The sequence below is a fragment of the Schistocerca cancellata genome, chromosome 3 (assembly GCF_023864275.1).
Source record: "Schistocerca cancellata isolate TAMUIC-IGC-003103 chromosome 3, iqSchCanc2.1, whole genome shotgun sequence".
NCBI classification, from domain to species: domain Eukaryota; kingdom Metazoa; phylum Arthropoda; class Insecta; order Orthoptera; family Acrididae; genus Schistocerca; species Schistocerca cancellata.
The window spans coordinates 708,078,221-708,097,045 of NC_064628.1; the positions used below are offsets into that span (position 1 = coordinate 708,078,221).

General features: G+C 41.8%; 1 protein-coding gene across 1 annotated transcript in view; it reads right to left on the minus strand.

The window, feature by feature from the left end:
- LOC126175704 (bifunctional coenzyme A synthase) overlaps positions 1-18,825 on the minus strand; it is a 121,815-nt gene that overhangs the window by 38,037 nt on the left and 64,953 nt on the right. The window contains exon 4 of the mRNA XM_049922639.1: positions 13,987-14,241. Coding sequence (XP_049778596.1) covers positions 13,987-14,241 — 255 coding nt within the window. The remainder of the gene's footprint in view (positions 1-13,986; positions 14,242-18,825) is intronic.

The following is an 18,825-nucleotide window of genomic DNA, read 5'->3' on the forward strand; positions in this document are numbered from 1 at the left end:
TTGGAAGTGCACCTGCAATGATAGAGGCTATCTGATATTCAAAGAGGTACTCAAGATGGGTTCCCCGAATGCCCACAGCAGACAACAAGATTCAAAGAAAGGCCATTACATCAAAATTATTGGAGCATTTTGAGACCGTTGGAGAGGCCTTTCTGTCACAGATTGTTACACGGGATGAAAGCTGGGTGCACCACTTTGCACTGGAAACAAAAAGGCAGTGCATGGAGTGGCATCATCCTCATTCACCACAAAATAACAAATTCAAGACAACCCCCTCTGCCGGAAAGTCATGGTGACAGTCTTCTGGGATTGTGATGGCATTATTCTCGTGGATTTGATGCCAAGAGGGTCAATCATCAATTCAGAGGCATACGTGAAGACTGAATAAACTGAAGAACCATTTCCGACATGTTTGATCAGACAAGAATCCAGCAGAAATCTTGCTCCAACACAATAATGCACGCCCACACACAAGTCTGAGAACCTGGGAACACATCACCAAATTGGGTTGGACATCACTGCCTTATCCACCTTACAGTCCAGATTGTAGATAGACTTGGACTTCCATCTCTTTGGGCAGCTTAAAGATTCTCTGTAGGGAACACACTTTGAAGAGGATGAAAATAGCAGTCACACAGTGAAAACATGGCTATAACTACAGGACAAGAGCTTTTACCAGCAGGGAATACATGCTCTTCCACAACATTGGCGTATGACCATAGAAAGTAATGGAGACTACGTGGAAAAATAGGACATGGACAAGACATGTATGTATATTGTCACCAATTCTGACTCTTAACAATAAATATGTTCTGAGAAAAAAAAAATAGGGGCATTACTCACATAAAATGTAGCCTGGCAATGGCAAGAAAAGCATTTCTGAAGAAAGATTTGTGAACAATGAATAAGGATTTAAGTAGTAGGAAGCCTGTTTCTGTGGGATGTAGCCATGTATGATACATGGGCGATAAACAGTTCAGACAAGAAGAGAATATAAGCTTTTGAAATATGATGCTACAGAAGAATGAAGAAGATTACATCAGTGGATCACATGAGGAGGTACTTGATAGAATTGGGGAAGAAAAAACTTTTGTGTGACAACCTGGCTAGAAGAAGAGATTGGTTAATAGGACACATTCTGAGACCCAAGAGATCACCAATTTAGTATTGGAGAGAGATGTGGTGGGTAAAAATTCTAGATGGAGACAAAGAGTACGCAGATTCAGAAGGATGTAAATTGCAGTAGTTATTCAGAGATGAAGAGGCTTGCACAGGATAGAGAGCTGCATCAATCCAGTCTTCGGACTGAGCACCAGAACAACAACAACAACAACAACAACAACATCATATGCTTCTGCATGAGCCCTGATTTCTTTTATCTTGTCTTCATGGTCCTTACGTGAAATGTACACTGCCGGTAGTGGAATTGTTATAGTCAGCTGCAAATGCTGGTTGTCTAAATTTTCGCAATACTGTTTCATGAGAATAACATTGTCTTCACTCCTAGAATTCCCATTTGATTTAACAGAGCATTTCCATAAAATTCATGAGGTGACTGAACCTACTGGTAACAAATCTAGCAGCATGCCTCTGAGTTGCTTCAATGTCTTCCTTTAATCTGACTGGGTGGGGGGTCCTAAACAGCAGTATTCATGAATGGGTTGCACTAATGTTCTACAACCATTCGCCTTTCCTATTACTGACCTTACAAGCTCGTTTCATTTCATATACTTCCCAACATTATGCCTAGATATTTTAATCATCATCAAGCAGCACACCACTAATATTGTATTCGAACATTACAGGATCGCTTTTTCTACTCACGTGCCTTACCTTACATTATTATACATTAAGAGCAAGCTCCAATTCATAATAACAAATAGAAATTCTATCTAAGTCATCCTGCATCCTTCAACAGTCGCTCAACAATGATAAATTCGTATACACTACAGCACTGTCAGTGAATAGCCATAAATTGCTACTCGCCCTATCTCTCATATCGTTTATGTATATAGAGGACAGAGTGGTCATGTCACATTTCCTTGGGATGCTGTCAATGATATCCTTGTCCTTTAACTTGACTTGCACAGTCCAGGACAACGTACCGGACTCTGCCAGTCATGAAGGCTTTGAGCCACTTTCATATCTGAAAACGTATTCCATGTGCTCGAACTTTGGTTAGAACTCTGCAGTGGGACACTGTGTAAAATACTTTCCGGAAATTTAGGCCTATGGCTTCTGCGTGTTGTCCTTTATACATGGTTTGCATGATATGGTGTGAGAATAGGGAAAGCTGATGTTCACCCAAGTGATGCTTTCTCAATCCATGTTGATTTATGGACAGAATCTTTTCTGTCTCAAGGAAATTTATTACATTCAGACTTAGAATATGCTCAAGAATTCTGCACCAAACAGATGTTAAGGATATTTGCCTTTAATTTCACAAGTGTGTTCCTTTACCCTCTTATATACAGGAGTCACCTGTGTCTTTTTCCAATTGCTTGGGACATCACATTGGGAAACAGATTCGTGATAAATGCAAGCTGAGTAAGGTGCCAATACCAAAGAATGCTCTCTGTAAAACCAAACTGGGATTCTATCCAGACTTGGCAGCTTATTTGTTTTCAAATCTTACAACTGCTTCTCAGTGCCAGGGTGCCTATTTCTATGACCACCATATGGGAGTCTGTGCAATGTCACACAGTGGTAAAGTTATACAATTCTCCCAAGTGAATGATTTTTTAATGTGAAATTTCAGACTTCAGATTTTATTTTGCTGTTGTCTATTGCCACAACAAACTGGTCAACGAGTGACTGCGCTCTGACCCACTAGGTGATTTTCATGTAGGACCAAATTTCTATTATCACCTGCATTTCAGCATTTCCATATCCTTCTCTGAACTAAGAGTGCAACAGTCTCTGCTTCCTCAGCATTTTCTGACTTTTATTACTGAACCATGGTGGGTCTTTGCTGTCCTTAATCCACTTACTCAGCACATACTTCTAGAGTGTTACTTACGATTAGTTTAAACTTTCCCCAGAATTCCTCTATGCCCATCATATTTAAACTAAATGATGTCCATTCAGTGTCTAAGTAGGATGCTAATGTGTTCTTTCCAGCACAAAAGCTCTCTTAGTCTTTTTGATGGATTTATCAACATTAGTATCTGTCATCACTATGATGGCATTGTGATCACTAATCCCTGTCTCGACACTGACACTGTAGATAAGGTCAGGCCTATTCATATTTACAAGTTCTAAAATATTTCCATTACACATGGGTCATTGAACACACTGCTTAAGACAGTTTTCAGAACTGCTTCACAGCACTATCTGTTTGAAACACCTGACATAAATCCATAGACGTCATAGTCCACGCTCTGTAACTTAAAGTCACCTCCAAACAATATTCTGTGATCGGGGTACTTCTGCACCACTAAGTTTAGACATTCTTTGAATGATTCCACAACTGTTATTGTGGAATCAGGTGAACGGTAAAAACATCTGATATTTTGAAAATATATTGTAACTGCATATGTAAAAAGTACTCACGAAGTGGAGGCAGGAGAACATGCATCTAATGGTATTAAAATTTGCAATCTTTTGGAGCCATTGGCTCCTTCTTCTGGAAGGAAGGTTGAGGGAGATAGAGGAGGGGTAAAGGAAAAGGACTGATGAGGTTTAGGAAATGGGAAGAGTTCGGAAAAGTTGCCTAGAACTCTGGGCCAGGGGAGACTTACTGGACAGGAAGAGAAGGGAAGAGAGACAGTTGGTGACTGCACCGAATGAGATTTGAAAATCTGAGAGCTTAAAGGTGGAAGATAGGGTAATAAGCAAGGCACAAATTACTGCCAAAACATCATGTACGAGTTAATAAGAATGAAAAGCTAAGTGCATTGTCTGTGATAGAGGTGGATGTAGAGGGGTGTGGGTGGAAGGGGACAGAGGCAGTGAAAAATAAACATGGCAGGAAATGAAAAAAACAAGAAAGGAATAGTTACTATGAAGAAATGCCGAGACTGAAGAAATGCCGAGACTGAAGAAATGCCGAGACTGAAGAAATGCCGAGACTGAAGAAATGCCGAGACTGAAGAAATGCCGAGACTGAAGAAATGCCGAGACTGAAGAAATGCCGAGACTGAAGAAATGCCGAGACTGAAGAAATGCCGAGACTGAAGAAATGCCGAGACTGAAGAAATGCCGAGACTGAAGAAATGCCGAGACTGAAGAAATGCCGAGACTGAAGAAATGCCGAGACTGAAGAAATGCCGAGACTGAAGAAATGCCGAGACTGAAGAAATGCCGAGACTGAAGAAATGCCGAGACTGAAGAAATGCCGAGACTGAAGAAATGCCGAGACTGAAGAAATGCCGAGACTGAAGAAATGCCGAGACTGAAGAAATGCCGAGACTGAAGAAATGCCGAGACTGAAGAAATGCCGAGACTGAAGAAATGCCGAGACTGAAGAAATGCCGAGACTGAAGAAATGCCGAGACTGAAGAAATGCCGAGACTGAAGAAATGCCGAGACTGAAGAAATGCCGAGACTGAAGAAATGCCGAGACTGAAGAAATGCCGAGACTGAAGAAATGCCGAGACTGAAGAAATGCCGAGACTGAAGAAATGCCGAGACTGAAGAAATGCCGAGACTGAAGAAATGCCGAGACTGAAGAAATGCCGAGACTGAAGAAATGCCGAGACTGAAGAAATGCCGAGACTGAAGAAATGCCGAGACTGAAGAAATGCCGAGACTGAAGAAATGCCGAGACTGAAGAAATGCCGAGACTGAAGAAATGCCGAGACTGAAGAAATGCCGAGACTGAAGAAATGCCGAGACTGAAGAAATGCCGAGACTGAAGAAATGCCGAGACTGAAGAAATGCCGAGACTGAAGAAATGCCGAGACTGAAGAAATGCCGAGACTGAAGAAATGCCGAGACTGAAGAAATGCCGAGACTGAAGAAATGCCGAGACTGAAGAAATGCCGAGACTGAAGAAATGCCGAGACTGAAGAAATGCCGAGACTGAAGAAATGCCGAGACTGAAGAAATGCCGAGACTGAAGAAATGCCGAGACTGAAGAAATGCCGAGACTGAAGAAATGCCGAGACTGAAGAAATGCCGAGACTGAAGAAATGCCGAGACTGAAGAAATGCCGAGACTGAAGAAATGCCGAGACTGAAGAAATGCCGAGACTGAAGAAATGCCGAGACTGAAGAAATGCCGAGACTGAAGAAATGCCGAGACTGAAGAAATGCCGAGACTGAAGAAATGCCGAGACTGAAGAAATGCCGAGACTGAAGAAATGCCGAGACTGAAGAAATGCCGAGACTGAAGAAATGCCGAGACTGAAGAAATGCCGAGACTGAAGAAATGCTGAGACTGAAGAAATGCTGAGACTGAAGAAATTACCATAAATTATGACAAGGTGAGTGGTGAGACTGAGGACGTTTTAACACCAGTCCCCGCACATGGAGTTCTGAGAAACTGGTGCCTGCGTGAAGAATCCAGATGGCACAAGTGGTGAAACAGACGTTGAGATCATGAATGCTCTGCAACAAGATATTATTTGTTGCCAGCATATACCCTTTGCCTATGCAAATTATTACTAACGGATAACTTGGTGGTAGTCACACCAATGTAAAAGGCCAAATAGTGTTTACCTAACAACTGGTTCAAAATGGCTCTGAGTACCATGGGGCTTAACATCTGAGGTCATCAGTCCCCTAACAACTGGTATATGACATGGGTTGCTTTGCAGTTGGCTCTTCCTTTGATAGTATGTGTTTTGTCCATCTCAGTGCTGGTATAGGTGGGGGTAGGAGGGTACAATAGGGCAAGCCTTACAGCAGGGATGGTCACAGGGGCAGGAGCCATAGGGTAGGACAATGGGTGGAGAAAGAGCACAGGGACTGACAAGGATTTTGCAGAGATTGGGACGGTAACAAAATGCTGTTATTGGTGTGGTGGGCAAAATACTGGACAGGATGGATATAATTTACAGGTGTGATTTTTGGAAGTCACAGCCTTGTCGAGATAACTGATTAATATATTCAAGACCACAAAAATAATGACTGAGAAGAGGTGTACTCCTCAGCTGTTTTTTTTTTTTTTTTTTTTTTTGGGGGGGGGGGGGGGGGGGGGATCAGCATTACCAGGAGTGGGCGTGATGTCTTGCGAAATGTGCTTTTGAACTGGGCAGATCAAGTAATTATATCCAGTGAAGGCTGAGGTGAGAAACGTGGCATATTGCTATAAAGAATCTGCATCTGAAAAAATATGCTTGCCTCCAATGTCAAGGCTGTATGGAAATGAATGTCAAACGCAGAAAGGATGGCAACTGTGAAAATATAAGTACTGCTGCTTGTTAGTTGGTTTAAAGTGAACATAAGTGTATAGCAGACCTTCAGTGAGGAGGAGGTCAACATCACGGAAAGTGGCATTGGATTCGGAAAAGGACTATGTGAAATTTAATTGGGAGAATGCATTTCGAGATTAAAAGAATTTTCAACGGTCAGTCGCACCATGAGTCTATACGGTAAAGATGTCAGCAATGTATCTAACCAAACATGGGGCTGAAGGTTGATGGATCCCAGCAAAACCCCCTCCCCTCCAAGTGAGCCATGAAAAGGTTGGCATAGGATGGAGCCATCCTGGTTCCCATGGTTGTGTCCATGATCTGTTTGTTTCATTTGTCACCCCTCAAAGGTAAAGTAGTTGTTAGTTAAGTATAAATTTGATTAAGTTGAGTAGGAAGGGTGTCCTAGGTTTTCAATCAGGTGGGCACTGACTGAGGAAATGTCCAACAGCACGCAAACCAGGTACATGGATGATGATGATGATGATGACGACGACGACGACGACGACAATGATGATGGTTTTGTGGTGTGCTCAACTGCACAGTTATAAGTGCCCTTACAAATTCCCAACCTTTGCTTAGGCCAAACTCGCCATTTTCATGAATGATAATGAAATGATGATGACAACACAAACATCAAGGTACATGGAGGGTTTTGGTATAGGGGAGGACGACATCAATGGTGACAACCAAGGTGTCTAGTGAGAGCGGACAAGCACCGATTTTAAAAGATCTATGAAATGGTTGGTGTCCTTAAGGGAAGTTTTTGTACTATAGGTTGCAGGTGTTTGGTCAACTAAGGCAGATATACATCCAGAGGGAGCTTCGAAGTTAGCAACTACGAACAGCCGGGATGACTGGGCTTGTGGTGCTTAGGAAGATGGTAAAAAGGTGGAGGTGCATAGTTTGGGTGGAGTAAGAAGTTCTATGGATTGAAATGTTAGTCCTTGTGATGGGCCTGAGGTTTTAAGGAGGGACTGCAGTTCAGTTTGTACCACAGGGATGGAATTTAGATGACAGAGGCTGTATGTAGGCGTGTCAGACAGCTGGTGTAAACCTTTGTTTACATACCCCTTCCAGTTAAGTACCACACTCGTGGGTCCCTCCATCCACTGGAAGATTAATGAAAAAGTCATCAGCTTTTAGGGAATGAAGAGCCTGTACTTCTGCAGAGAACAGATTAGAGTCATGTTGTTGGAACCCGAGGGAGGGTTGTGAAGCAATGCTGGATGTGAGGAATTTTTGGGAAACTTTTAAGGGATGATTATAAGGTAGTGATGGCGGATCAAGTCAGGATTGTGGCCAGAAATGTTCAAGGCAGGGTTCAACGTTAGGTTTGCTGCAGGAAAGATATTGGGGTTGAGTTGCAACTTGATAATTCCAGTTGACTTTGCAGGTGAAGGAAAGTAGGTCCTTCATCAAAGCAGCATGACTACATGCAGGTTTATGGCGGAAACTGTGACCCTTGGATAACACAGGTAATTCAGGAGGGGAGAGTGACTTAGACGAGAGGTTGAGAACACTGTATTGTTGTAGCTGGTTCTGGTGATCACGAGTTCTTCATTGGTCTGAGAGACAGTGGTGAAGGTGGAGCGATGTTATAGAACAGTGGCCAAGCTTGGTTTGTAGAAGAGGAGTGGTGGTTGATGGTGCGGCTGTTTAGGGGGTTGCAGAGGAACAAGAAGGGAAACACCACTGTTGAGAGGTAGTTTAGGAGAAGGTGGGATAGCTCTGAGGCGAAATCTGGCATATTGTTGCAGTATGAATTTGGTTTGGCAGATGATACCGCCCAAGGAAATATGAGGGGCAGATAACTGCATGATTTTGTAGGAAAGAAGTCTGGTGGAGTTGAAATTGGCAGATAAGGCATATGGGTCACAGATTAGCTGGGTAAGTGAATGAGACTGCTGTATTTGAAACAGTAAAAGACTGCTGGATTTGGACCAAATCCTACTTGAGGGTTTTTTTTTTTACTGCATTAATTTATTAAATCTGTAAGCAAGACAATATTAACGAAAAAGACAGTTCACTGTTTTTAATAAGATTTCTTTCAGGTTACAGAAGTGTACAACATGTGATTCTTTAGCACTTAATGTCTTTTACTTCAATGACCATCTGCATCTTGCAAGCGAGTCTATGAGCTGAGAAATAAAACAGCCAGTTTTCTCATATAATTCATTAGGATATAGTTATTGCACTGATGAGATCATAACATTAACCATAATATAAATAAAGGGTGATTATAATTAAAGTTAGATTTTCAAAACGCTGTAGAAATAACACCACTGGTCAGAATGACATCAAATTGCAGCGGAATATTATTGGGGAGGGAAGTGTGAAAACTGATCATTAGATGGCGCTATATGTGTCAAAATACGTAAATGGAAACACCTGTCATGTGCATGACCCATTGAAGCTGGTATAAACATGCCGGGTACACGGCTTTTCCTCCTTTACGTCTGCAACATTCACCATGACTGTCTCAATGCAGAATCGTGCTCTGCTTCTAAAGCTGTATTACAAGAATGATGACTGCGCACATGTCACTCTGCAGAAGTTCCAGACACTGAGGGGTTTGGAAAAAAAAAAAAAAACTGGCCCAATGACTGCCTTGGGTCTGGAGAAAATGATTCAGAAATTCGAAAAGAAGAGTTCTTTTGGTGTGCAACCTGGTAGAGGGAGGAAATGAACTGATTCGACATCAGTGGAAGCAATGGCCACGGCAATGCAGGAGGAGATGAGTGGTGGTGTGCAAACATGTAGGGCCTGGAGAATTGACTGAACATTGGACATATCTGTGAGCACAGTGCATAAAATCCTACATAACATCCTTCTTTGCTATCCATTCAAAATCACCCATGTGCACGAGCTGCTTCCTGTTGATCTGCCAGCAAGAGAGACCTTTGCTTTAGAATTTCTTGCTCCCATGGAAGTGGACAATGATTGGCCATGGAAGACAAAGTCCACTTCCATCTGACAGGATATATCAACACACAGAATTGTCGAATACGGGCAATGGGAAATCCACACACAAATCAACCAGTACCACTTCATCCTGGAAAGGTCACTGTATGGTGCAGGTTTACGTCATCATTTATCACAGGGCCATATTTTCTTGAAGATACAGGTGCTTCCAGTCCTGTTACTTGTACAGTCACTGGTAAGCACTAAGAGTGTCTTTTGCACAACCATGTCATTCCAGCTCTTCAACAGTGTGGATGAGATCATTTTTATGCAAAATGGCACACCTCTGTACATTGCAAATCCAGTTAAGCAGCTACTGAAGTGCCATTTTGGAAATGCTATAATTATCAGCCACCATTTTCCAACAGCCTGGCCATCCCGATCACCTGATCTTAATTGGTGTGACTTCTGGCTGTGGGGCTATCTGAAAGATGATGTGTTCGGTGTACCGATTGCAAACTTAGCTGCATTGAAGGCACACATTGCGCAACACATTCTGAACGTGACCCTTGAAATGCTTCGATGAGTTGTGGAACATGCTGTTTCTCGATTTCAACTTGTTGCAGAAAATGGTGGACAGCATATTGAACGTGTTTTGTGCCTGTCACACAGAAATTAATAATCCGATTTGATTTTGATTGATGCTTTTTATGTGGTTTTTGGCCTCAGGACAATTAAAAACCAATTTTTCCCATACTGTGTGTTATGACCTTGCCATTATGGATGGTCTTATGTAACTAACAGTATCATACCTGTACGCCCATGCACACTGAGTAGCACAGTTTGCTTAATGTCAAACATACCTTAGGCATTGCTGTATGATTCATTTGTCATTTGTAGTCTACCACTATTAAATTATGGTACTTACAGTGCCATCTATTGCTACGTTTTGTAACTATTTATTTTTCTTCTGCCATATTTTTCCCCCTTCTCTGATAATATTCTGTTGCAATTTGACGTCATTCTGACTAGTGGTGTTATTTCTACAGCGCTTTGAAAGTTTAACTTTAATTATAATCAGCCTGTATACTGGGCACCATCAAGTCTACCATCTACATTGCAAAACAGCCCAAGTCCATTGGAACACACCAACCCCAGACTGCCACACAGCCACCATGAGAAGATTTGCGGATATATTGGGTTCAAAACAGACATCACACACCTTACATTCTTTTACTAGACCATCATATGCTATGGAAAATACTGATTCATCTGAAAATATTACATTCTGCCATTCATGATGATATTTTCCTCAGCAAATGCTAATCTGTGATTCAATGATCATCATGAAGTCCCTTTAATGCCTAGGCTTGCTTTGTAGTTCAGCTTCCCAAAGCCAGTGCCAAATCATATCAACCCTGGAAACAATAGTATGATTCTACTGCAGAAAATTCAAAAAGCATGTTGCTGTCATGTATCTACAAGTTAATTACTGTGGACTGGTGTTATTACATAACATCCCGTTCCCACATTTCTACCGAATTCTCCAGTATCATGATATTGTTGTACCCATTGTTAGGCAATGCATTCAGGAATGGCCATAACATGAACAACTCTCTAATGCTGTCAAATTCCCTCGCTCCGTAAGAGCAATGAGCTGTCACACTTAGCCTGTTGATAATGAGTAGCTCATAAACAAAGTGACTAGACTCATTGTGAGATGGTTTAAGTATTGGCGTTAAACAGTGTGTTGTCATTGCTTAAATAGTGTGCTGCCACTGACTATTATAGAAGGAATGTTGGATGACAGATACGATTCACTACGTTGGACTGTCACTCAGTGCAGAAGAATACTGCCACCACATATGTGGATAGCTTCTACTATGATAAATCACACCAGAATGACATAACCCTTCGGGTTTGATGATCTTAAAAGGAAATTAAGCAGTTTAGGCTCTCTATACGGGCCCATATAGGTTTTAGGGCTTTAATTCTGAGTCTTCAATAAATCAATGCCAACAGTTACCACATTTGAATTCAAGTGTTTCACAAATTTCAGATGGAGAGTTGTCACACTGATGAGAGTGATTAATTACTGACAATAATGCCATGGGTTTCAATACATGCTATGATAAAATATGCAGTTACAGATAATCATACTACATACAGTATCCTCATTCAGTTGCTTCGAAATCTGTGGGTTGTCAAATGTATTATTAGTATTTTACAATTTATGATTACAATAGTAACAGCAAACTCAAACTTTCTGCAAATGGTGAAGTTACCTTATAACGAAGTACTGCCTGAAAGAAGCTGCATAAATATTCAGTCAGATCTTGATAAGATTTCAAAGTGGTGTAAAGGCTGGCAATTTGCTTCAAATGTTCAGAACTGTAAAATTGTGCACTTTACAAAATGAAAAAGTGTAGTATCCTACAACTATAATATCAATGAGTCACAGCTGCAATTGGCCAACTCATACAAATATCTGGATGTAACACTTTGCAGGGATATGAAACAGAAGGATCACACAGGGTGGGTTGTGGGTGAAGCAGGTGGTACACTTCAGTTTACTGGTACAATTCTTGGGAAGTGATATCAATGGAGATTGCTTACAAATCACTCGCATGACCCACCTTAGAATACTGCTCCCAAGTGTGAGCGACTCATACCATACAGGACTAATAGGAGATACTGAATGTATACAGAGTAGGGCAGCATGAATGATCACAAGTTTGTTTAACCCATGAGAGAATGTCAAAGAGACTCTGAAGAACTCAACTGGCACTCTGTTGAAGATAAACGTAAACTATCCTGAGAGTGTCTACTAACCCAAAGTTTCAAGAACCAGCTTTAAATAATGAAATTAGGAACATACTACAAAACCTATGTATTACTCTCATAGGAATTGTGAGGACAAGATTAGACAAATTACAGCATCCACAGAGGCATTGAAACAATAATTCTTCCCACACTCCATACTTGAATGGAATGGGAAGAAACCCTACTGATTGGTACATTGGATGTACCCTCTGCCATGCACTTCATGGTGGTTTGCAGAGTATAGGTGTATATGTTGAAGCCAGAATTATGTAGTATGTATTATGTAGTATGTAAATAGAATTATGTAGTATAATCTTCTTAAGTCTCAGTGCTTGTGCTGCTACTGTTGTCTAGACTTAATAACCAGCTTTTGGTAATGTCTGCACTACTTCTAGCCTGTGATGGGATTGATTTATTATTATTATTATTGTTATTTTATTATTTTGCGAAGTCCGTCTGCATGCGTGGGCTAACAGGAAATGTTGCCAAGGGTTTTATCACAATTACCACCACAAATGATACTTAATTTACAGCTTAAAAACTTTCAGCTGTATCATGGAAAATTAACTGTTTATCTTTGGAATAGAGGGATATTTTACAAATAATTGATATGACCATCGGTAGGTCCTGATTGGCCTGTCTGTGCCAGAATGCAGAACTTCACATCTGTCTCTTTTGGTAATGAAGCAAAACAAAATCTGTTGCAACTTAACATGGAACTGAACCTCTGCTGCTTTACATAGACAGTCTAAAGACGGATGATTCAGTTACAGTGATTATCACAAAAAAGTTCCCTGTTAAGGATCTATGTAGTGTATCTATAACAGTGTATTTATTCGTAGAAAAGCTTTTGAATTTTCTTGGAATGGGTCTAGAATACAGATAAAACCATTTCTGTGTAATGGTTCAAGTAGTAATTCTTCTTCCATTTGTTCTCAATGAAACCCAGAAAAATTGCATGTCGCTTTTTCATTTGTGTCAGTGCTGTACTGGACTTTGACTTTAGCTACAATTATCCACTGTCACTATTTTAACAGACAAGCGGTCATAAGACTTGAGTACTATGTTAAAAGGGCAAAACAGATGGGTTATATATCATGTGGCAGAGGTAAAACTGTAACATATGTATTTGTTCAGAGGCGTAGTGTAATTCGAGGTCCTCCAGCGCCAGAGTTGCAATGAATGTCATTCCCATTGCAAGTGCTCATTTCACTGATGGAGGAGAGTGGATGGATAGGGGTGGGGGTTGGGGATGTAGCTGCTGCTTTCATCGTGGTGTTAATAGTACTAGCTACTCGAAGGTGTTTGAATTTATCAGTATGTAGCTTAATCCAAATGCTGTCTTGATATTTACTTGCTTTTTCCAAAAGGTGTGGTGTAGTTGAGGGAAGGGCTGGGGAAAAGAAGAGAGATTGCAGCATGATAAAAGAAGAAAAGCTGCAATGGCTTGGGGCTACATAATCACTGCTCATGAGGGCGCAACAGAGTTACGGGGGCCTTGGGCAGTTACCACTACAAGTGTGATACACTGATACACCTTTAATAAGGGTAAGCATAAAGGAGAGGTATTTATTCAATTAAACTGCCACTTTGTCAGATTTAACATGAACATATTTTATTGCAGTTTGAAACACCTCAACTGCAAACTATCACTCAGATAGTGCCTCTTTGCCAGATTTATCATGAACTAGCAAAATACACACTTTTACTGGAGCTGAGTACCTCTTCGTCAAATTTATCATGAACTAGCAAAACACATATTTCACTGCAGTTGAGAACACATCAACAGCAAACTATCACTTGGATAGAACAGTACTGCCACATGTGTGAAACCACATTTGTGAATGATTAAATGACCTTAATGTTATGTACTAAATTAATAATATAATTCTAAATTTAAATACCTTGTCATTAAACACAATAGAACCCACAGCTTTTCGATCCACTTCACCTTGACTGTCTAGAATGCCATCTCCAAACAACTGTCTCATTCCATCGTAGCAAGGTCCACCTTTACAATATAGCTCATGTGCTAGTTTATCACATACAATTACACCTGCTCCAAGTTTCTCTAGCCTTCCTGCTACTGATGATTTTCCACTAGCAATATTGCCAGTGAGTCCAATAATGTATGGGTGATTTGGTATGAGTGGATTTGGCTAAAAAAAATAATAAATAAATAAATAAATAAATAAAAATAGATACTGTCATAAAACAATATTCATTTGGCAGATACTTGTGAAGAGTTATGCATATTAATACCAACAAGAAACCCTAAACACAAGATACAGACTTAACTAGACATTCATTCAAAGATGTTAATATTTATAACACAAATGAAAAGCTGTGGACTATTTTAAGTATAGATGACAGGGCTGAAGAAGAAGAAGAAGAAGAAGAAGAAGAAGAAGAAGAAGAAAAGAGAGAGAGAGAGAGAGAGAGAGAGAGAGAGAGAGAGAGAGAATGTTAAGGTTATTGCCATGAAGGGAGGATATCGCTGAAGACGTCGCTGGGGTTATATTTGCAGGGAGAGGCTTTTAGTCCCCATCACTACAGCACAGACATAGAACTAGAAGCATTACTAAGTCCATGGTAAAATCTGCTCAATAACGGTCTTGTTATATTTAATGGAGTTTTCCCAGTGGATAGAATATTCCATCATATTCCTGGCGTGCACTCAGGACAAAATTATTTCTTCTTTTGACATTTCAGCTGACGACTGTGCAACTGTTTGGAGGTGAGTTGGCTGCTGAATCTCAAATTCTGTAGATTTTCCAATCTCTGGACATATAAAACCATATCCTTCCTCAAGAGGTATCTGATGTGTTTCTTGAAGTTTTCCAAGCAAACAGAACGTCCCATTATATTTTAAGCTTGCATTTGAGACAAACTTATTTCTTCTTGAGTTTGCACAAGCTACAAAATCTGAGATTCAGTAACTGGCTCACCTTGAAGATGGCTGCACAGTTATCAACCAAACTATTGGTAGAACAAATAATTCTGTCCTAGATGTACACCCAAAAGATGGAATATACTGTCTCACTGTCTGCAGGTATGTAAGATATGGTAAGTATTTGGCATCAGCCCCCCCCCCCCCAACTCTAGTTTGCCAGGACAGTACACTCAGTATGTATATTAGCCACACAGCAACTATAAAAGCACCAGATTCATACTGGACTGGATCCCATTGTGGGGAGCCGGACTTGGGTATCACGGGGATGTCAACCTCGTCCCGTCTGTCCACAGATCGATCTGCCGCTGTGGTCGCCCCGGTTGCTGCCCGCAGTGGGGCTGAGCCCTCACCTGTGGTTGATTGGGAGGTCGTTCCAAGGCGTGGCAGGCAACGAAAGACGTCCCCGGAGGCTGATCAGAAAGCCTCCCTGGTGCGTCTGACAAACAGGTTTCAGGTACTGTCTCTGGCTGAGCCAGATGCAGCTGCCTGCCCTGTTTCAGAGGATGATTCTCAGCCTTCAAGGTCCGGGCAATCGCAGAGGGTGGGCTTGTTGGTAGTTGGGAGTTCCAATGTTAGACGCGTAATGGGGCCCCTTAAGGATATGGCGGCTAAGGAGGGGGAAGAAATCCAGTGTGCACTCCATGTGCATTCCGGGTGGAGTCATTCCTGATGTGGAAAGGGTCCTTCCAGATGCCATGAAGAGCACAGGGTGGAGCCAGCTGCAGGTGGTGGCACATGTCGGCACTAATGACGTGTGTCGCTTTGGATCTGAGGAAATTCTCTCTGTATTCCAGCGGCTATCTGATTTTGTGAAGGCTGCCGGTCTTGCTTACGAGATGAAGGCAGAGCTCACCATCTGCAGCATCATTGACAGAACCGACTGTGGACCTTTGGTGCAGAGCCGGGTGGAGGGTCTGAATCAGAGGCTCAGACGGTTTTGCGACCGTGTTGGCTGCAGATTCCTTGACTTGCGCCATAGGGTGGTGGGGTTCTGGGTTCCGTTGCGTAAGTCAGGAGTTCACTACACTCAGCTGGCGGCTACATGGGTAGCGGAGGCTGTGTGGCGTGGACTGGGCGGTTTTCTAGGTTAGAAGGCCTCGGAAAAGTACGGGGTGGGCTGCGATCTCAAAGGGTGCATGGCAAATACAGGACGTGCTTGGATCAAGGAACAGTTGGAATTGTAGTTGTAAATTGTTGTAGTTGTGCTGGGAAAGTCCCTGAGCTTCAAGCGTTAATAGAAAGCACAGAAGCTGAAATCGTTATAGGTACAGAAAGCTGGCTAAAGCCTGAAATAAGTTCTGCAGAAATTTTTACGAAGTCTCAGACGGTGTTCAGGAAAGTTAAATTAGGCAGAATTGGTGGTGGAGTGTTTGTGTCTGTCAGTAGTGGTTTATCTTGTAGTGAAGTCGAAGTAGATACTCCGTACGAATTGGTATGGGTGGAGGTTATACTTAACAGCCGATCTAAGTTAATAATTGGCTCCTTCTACCGACCCCCAGACTCCGATGATACAGTTGCTGAACAGCTCAGAGAAAATTTGAGTCTCTTAACAAATAAATACCCCACTCATACGGTTATAGTTGGTGGGGACTTCAACCTTCCCTTGATATGTTGGCAAAAATACTTGTTCAAAACCGGTGGTAGGCAGAAAACATCTTCCGAGATTGTCGTAAATGCTTTCTCCGAAAATTATTTCGAGCAGTTAGTCCACTTACTTTATTTTCGGAAAGTTATGACCTGTCCGTTCGTTCATTGACGTCTCTTCACTGTAATAAGTTTAGTGTCTGTGTTTTGCGACCGCACCACAAAACCGTGCGATGAATAGATGAAAGGACGTGCCTGTCCAATGGGACCTCGAGCGCAAGGTCATAGGTCAACCAATTCTTCCACAGGAAAACACGTCTGATATATTCTATGCGACACTGGTGACGGCATGTGCGTCACATGACAGGAATATGTTGTCGACCCACCTAACATGTACACTTGGCGAATGAGTAAAAAGATTCTTCTATCTTGCCCGATTTAGGTTCTCTTTTGGATGTGATAATCACTCCCAAAAAAGTGATGAAAACATCAGAGCTTGTCACATAAACTAAAAATAAAATATGAACTTTTCACTCGAGGGAAGACTTGAACCCCTCGTTCCCCAGCTGCTCACGCCAACCACGGGACCTGAGCTCAGACTAACCCACATGTTACATATCTCACACATGGACTACTCTGTTTGTATATTTTGCTTATTTTTTTCATAGTTCCACACAGCTTCTTCCTGTTTTCTCGAATGATCTGCGTTCAGTTTTTCAAGGCTTATCCACTGTGCCAACTTATAACTAAATCTGAGGGGGGTGTGATGGGGAGGTTCCCTTATTAGAAGTAGATACCTTAGGGGTTGCGAAGCAACTCAAATTGCTTGACACGGGCAAGTCTTCAGGTCCAGATTGTATACCGATTAGGTTCCTTTCAGATTATGCTGATACAATAGCTCCCTACTTAGCAATCATATACAACCGCTCGCTCACCGATAGATCTGTACCTACCGATTGGAAAATTGCGCAGATCGCACCAGTGTTTAAGAAGGGTAGTAGGAGTAATCCATCGAACTACAGACCTATATCATTGACGTCAGTTTGCAGTAGGGTTTTGGAGCATATACTGTATTTAAACATTATGAATCACCTCGAAGGGGACGATCTATTGATACGTAATCAGCGTGGTTTCAGAAAAGATTGTTCTTGTGCAACGCAGCTAGCTCTTTATTCGCACGAAGTAATGGCCGCTATCGACAGGGGACCTCAAGTTGATTCCGTATTTCCAGATTTCCAGAAAGCTTTTGACACCGTTCCTTGCAAGCGACTTCTAATCAAGCTGCGGGCCTACGGGGTATCGTCTCAGTTGTGCGACTGGATTCGTGATTTCCTGTCAGGAAGGTCGCAGTTCGTAGTAATAGACGGCAAATCATCGAGTAAAACTGAAGTGGTATCAGGTGTTCCCCAGGGAAGCGTCCTGGGACCTCTGCTGTTCCTGATCTATATAAATGACCTGGGTGACAATCTGAGCAGTTCTCTTAGGTTGTTCGCAGATGATGCTGTAATTTACCATCTAGTAAGGTCATCCGAAGACCAGTATCAGTTGCAAAGCGATTTAGAAAAGATTGCTGTATGGTGTGACAGGTGGCAGTTGACACTATATAACGAAGAGTGTGAGGTGATCCACATGAGTTCCAAAAGAAATCCGTTGGAATTCGATTACTCGATAAATAGTACAATTCAGATAAGTACATGGGTGTAAAAATTACGAACAACTTCAGTCGGAGAGACCACATAGATAATATTGTGGGGAAGGCGAGCCAAAGGTTGCGTTTCATTGGCAGGACACTTAGAAGGTGCAACAAGTCCACTAAAGAGACAACTTACACTACACGCGTTTGTCCTCTGTTAGAATATTGCTGCGCGGTGTGGGATCCTTACCAGGTGGGATTGACGGAGGACATCGAAAGGGTGCAAAAAAGGGCAGCTCATTTTGTATTATCATGTAATAGGGGAGAGAGTGTGGCAGATATGATACGCGAGTTGGGATGGAAGTCATTAAAGCAAAGACGTTTTTCGTCGCGGCGAGATCTATTTACGAAATTTCAGTCACCAACTTTCTCTTCCGAATGCGAAAATAATTTGTTGAGCCCAACCTACATAGGTAGGAATGATCATCAAAATAAAAGAAGAGAAATCAGAGCTCGAACAGAAAGGTTTAGGTGTTCGTTTTTCCTGCGCGCTGTTCGGGAGTGGAATGGTAG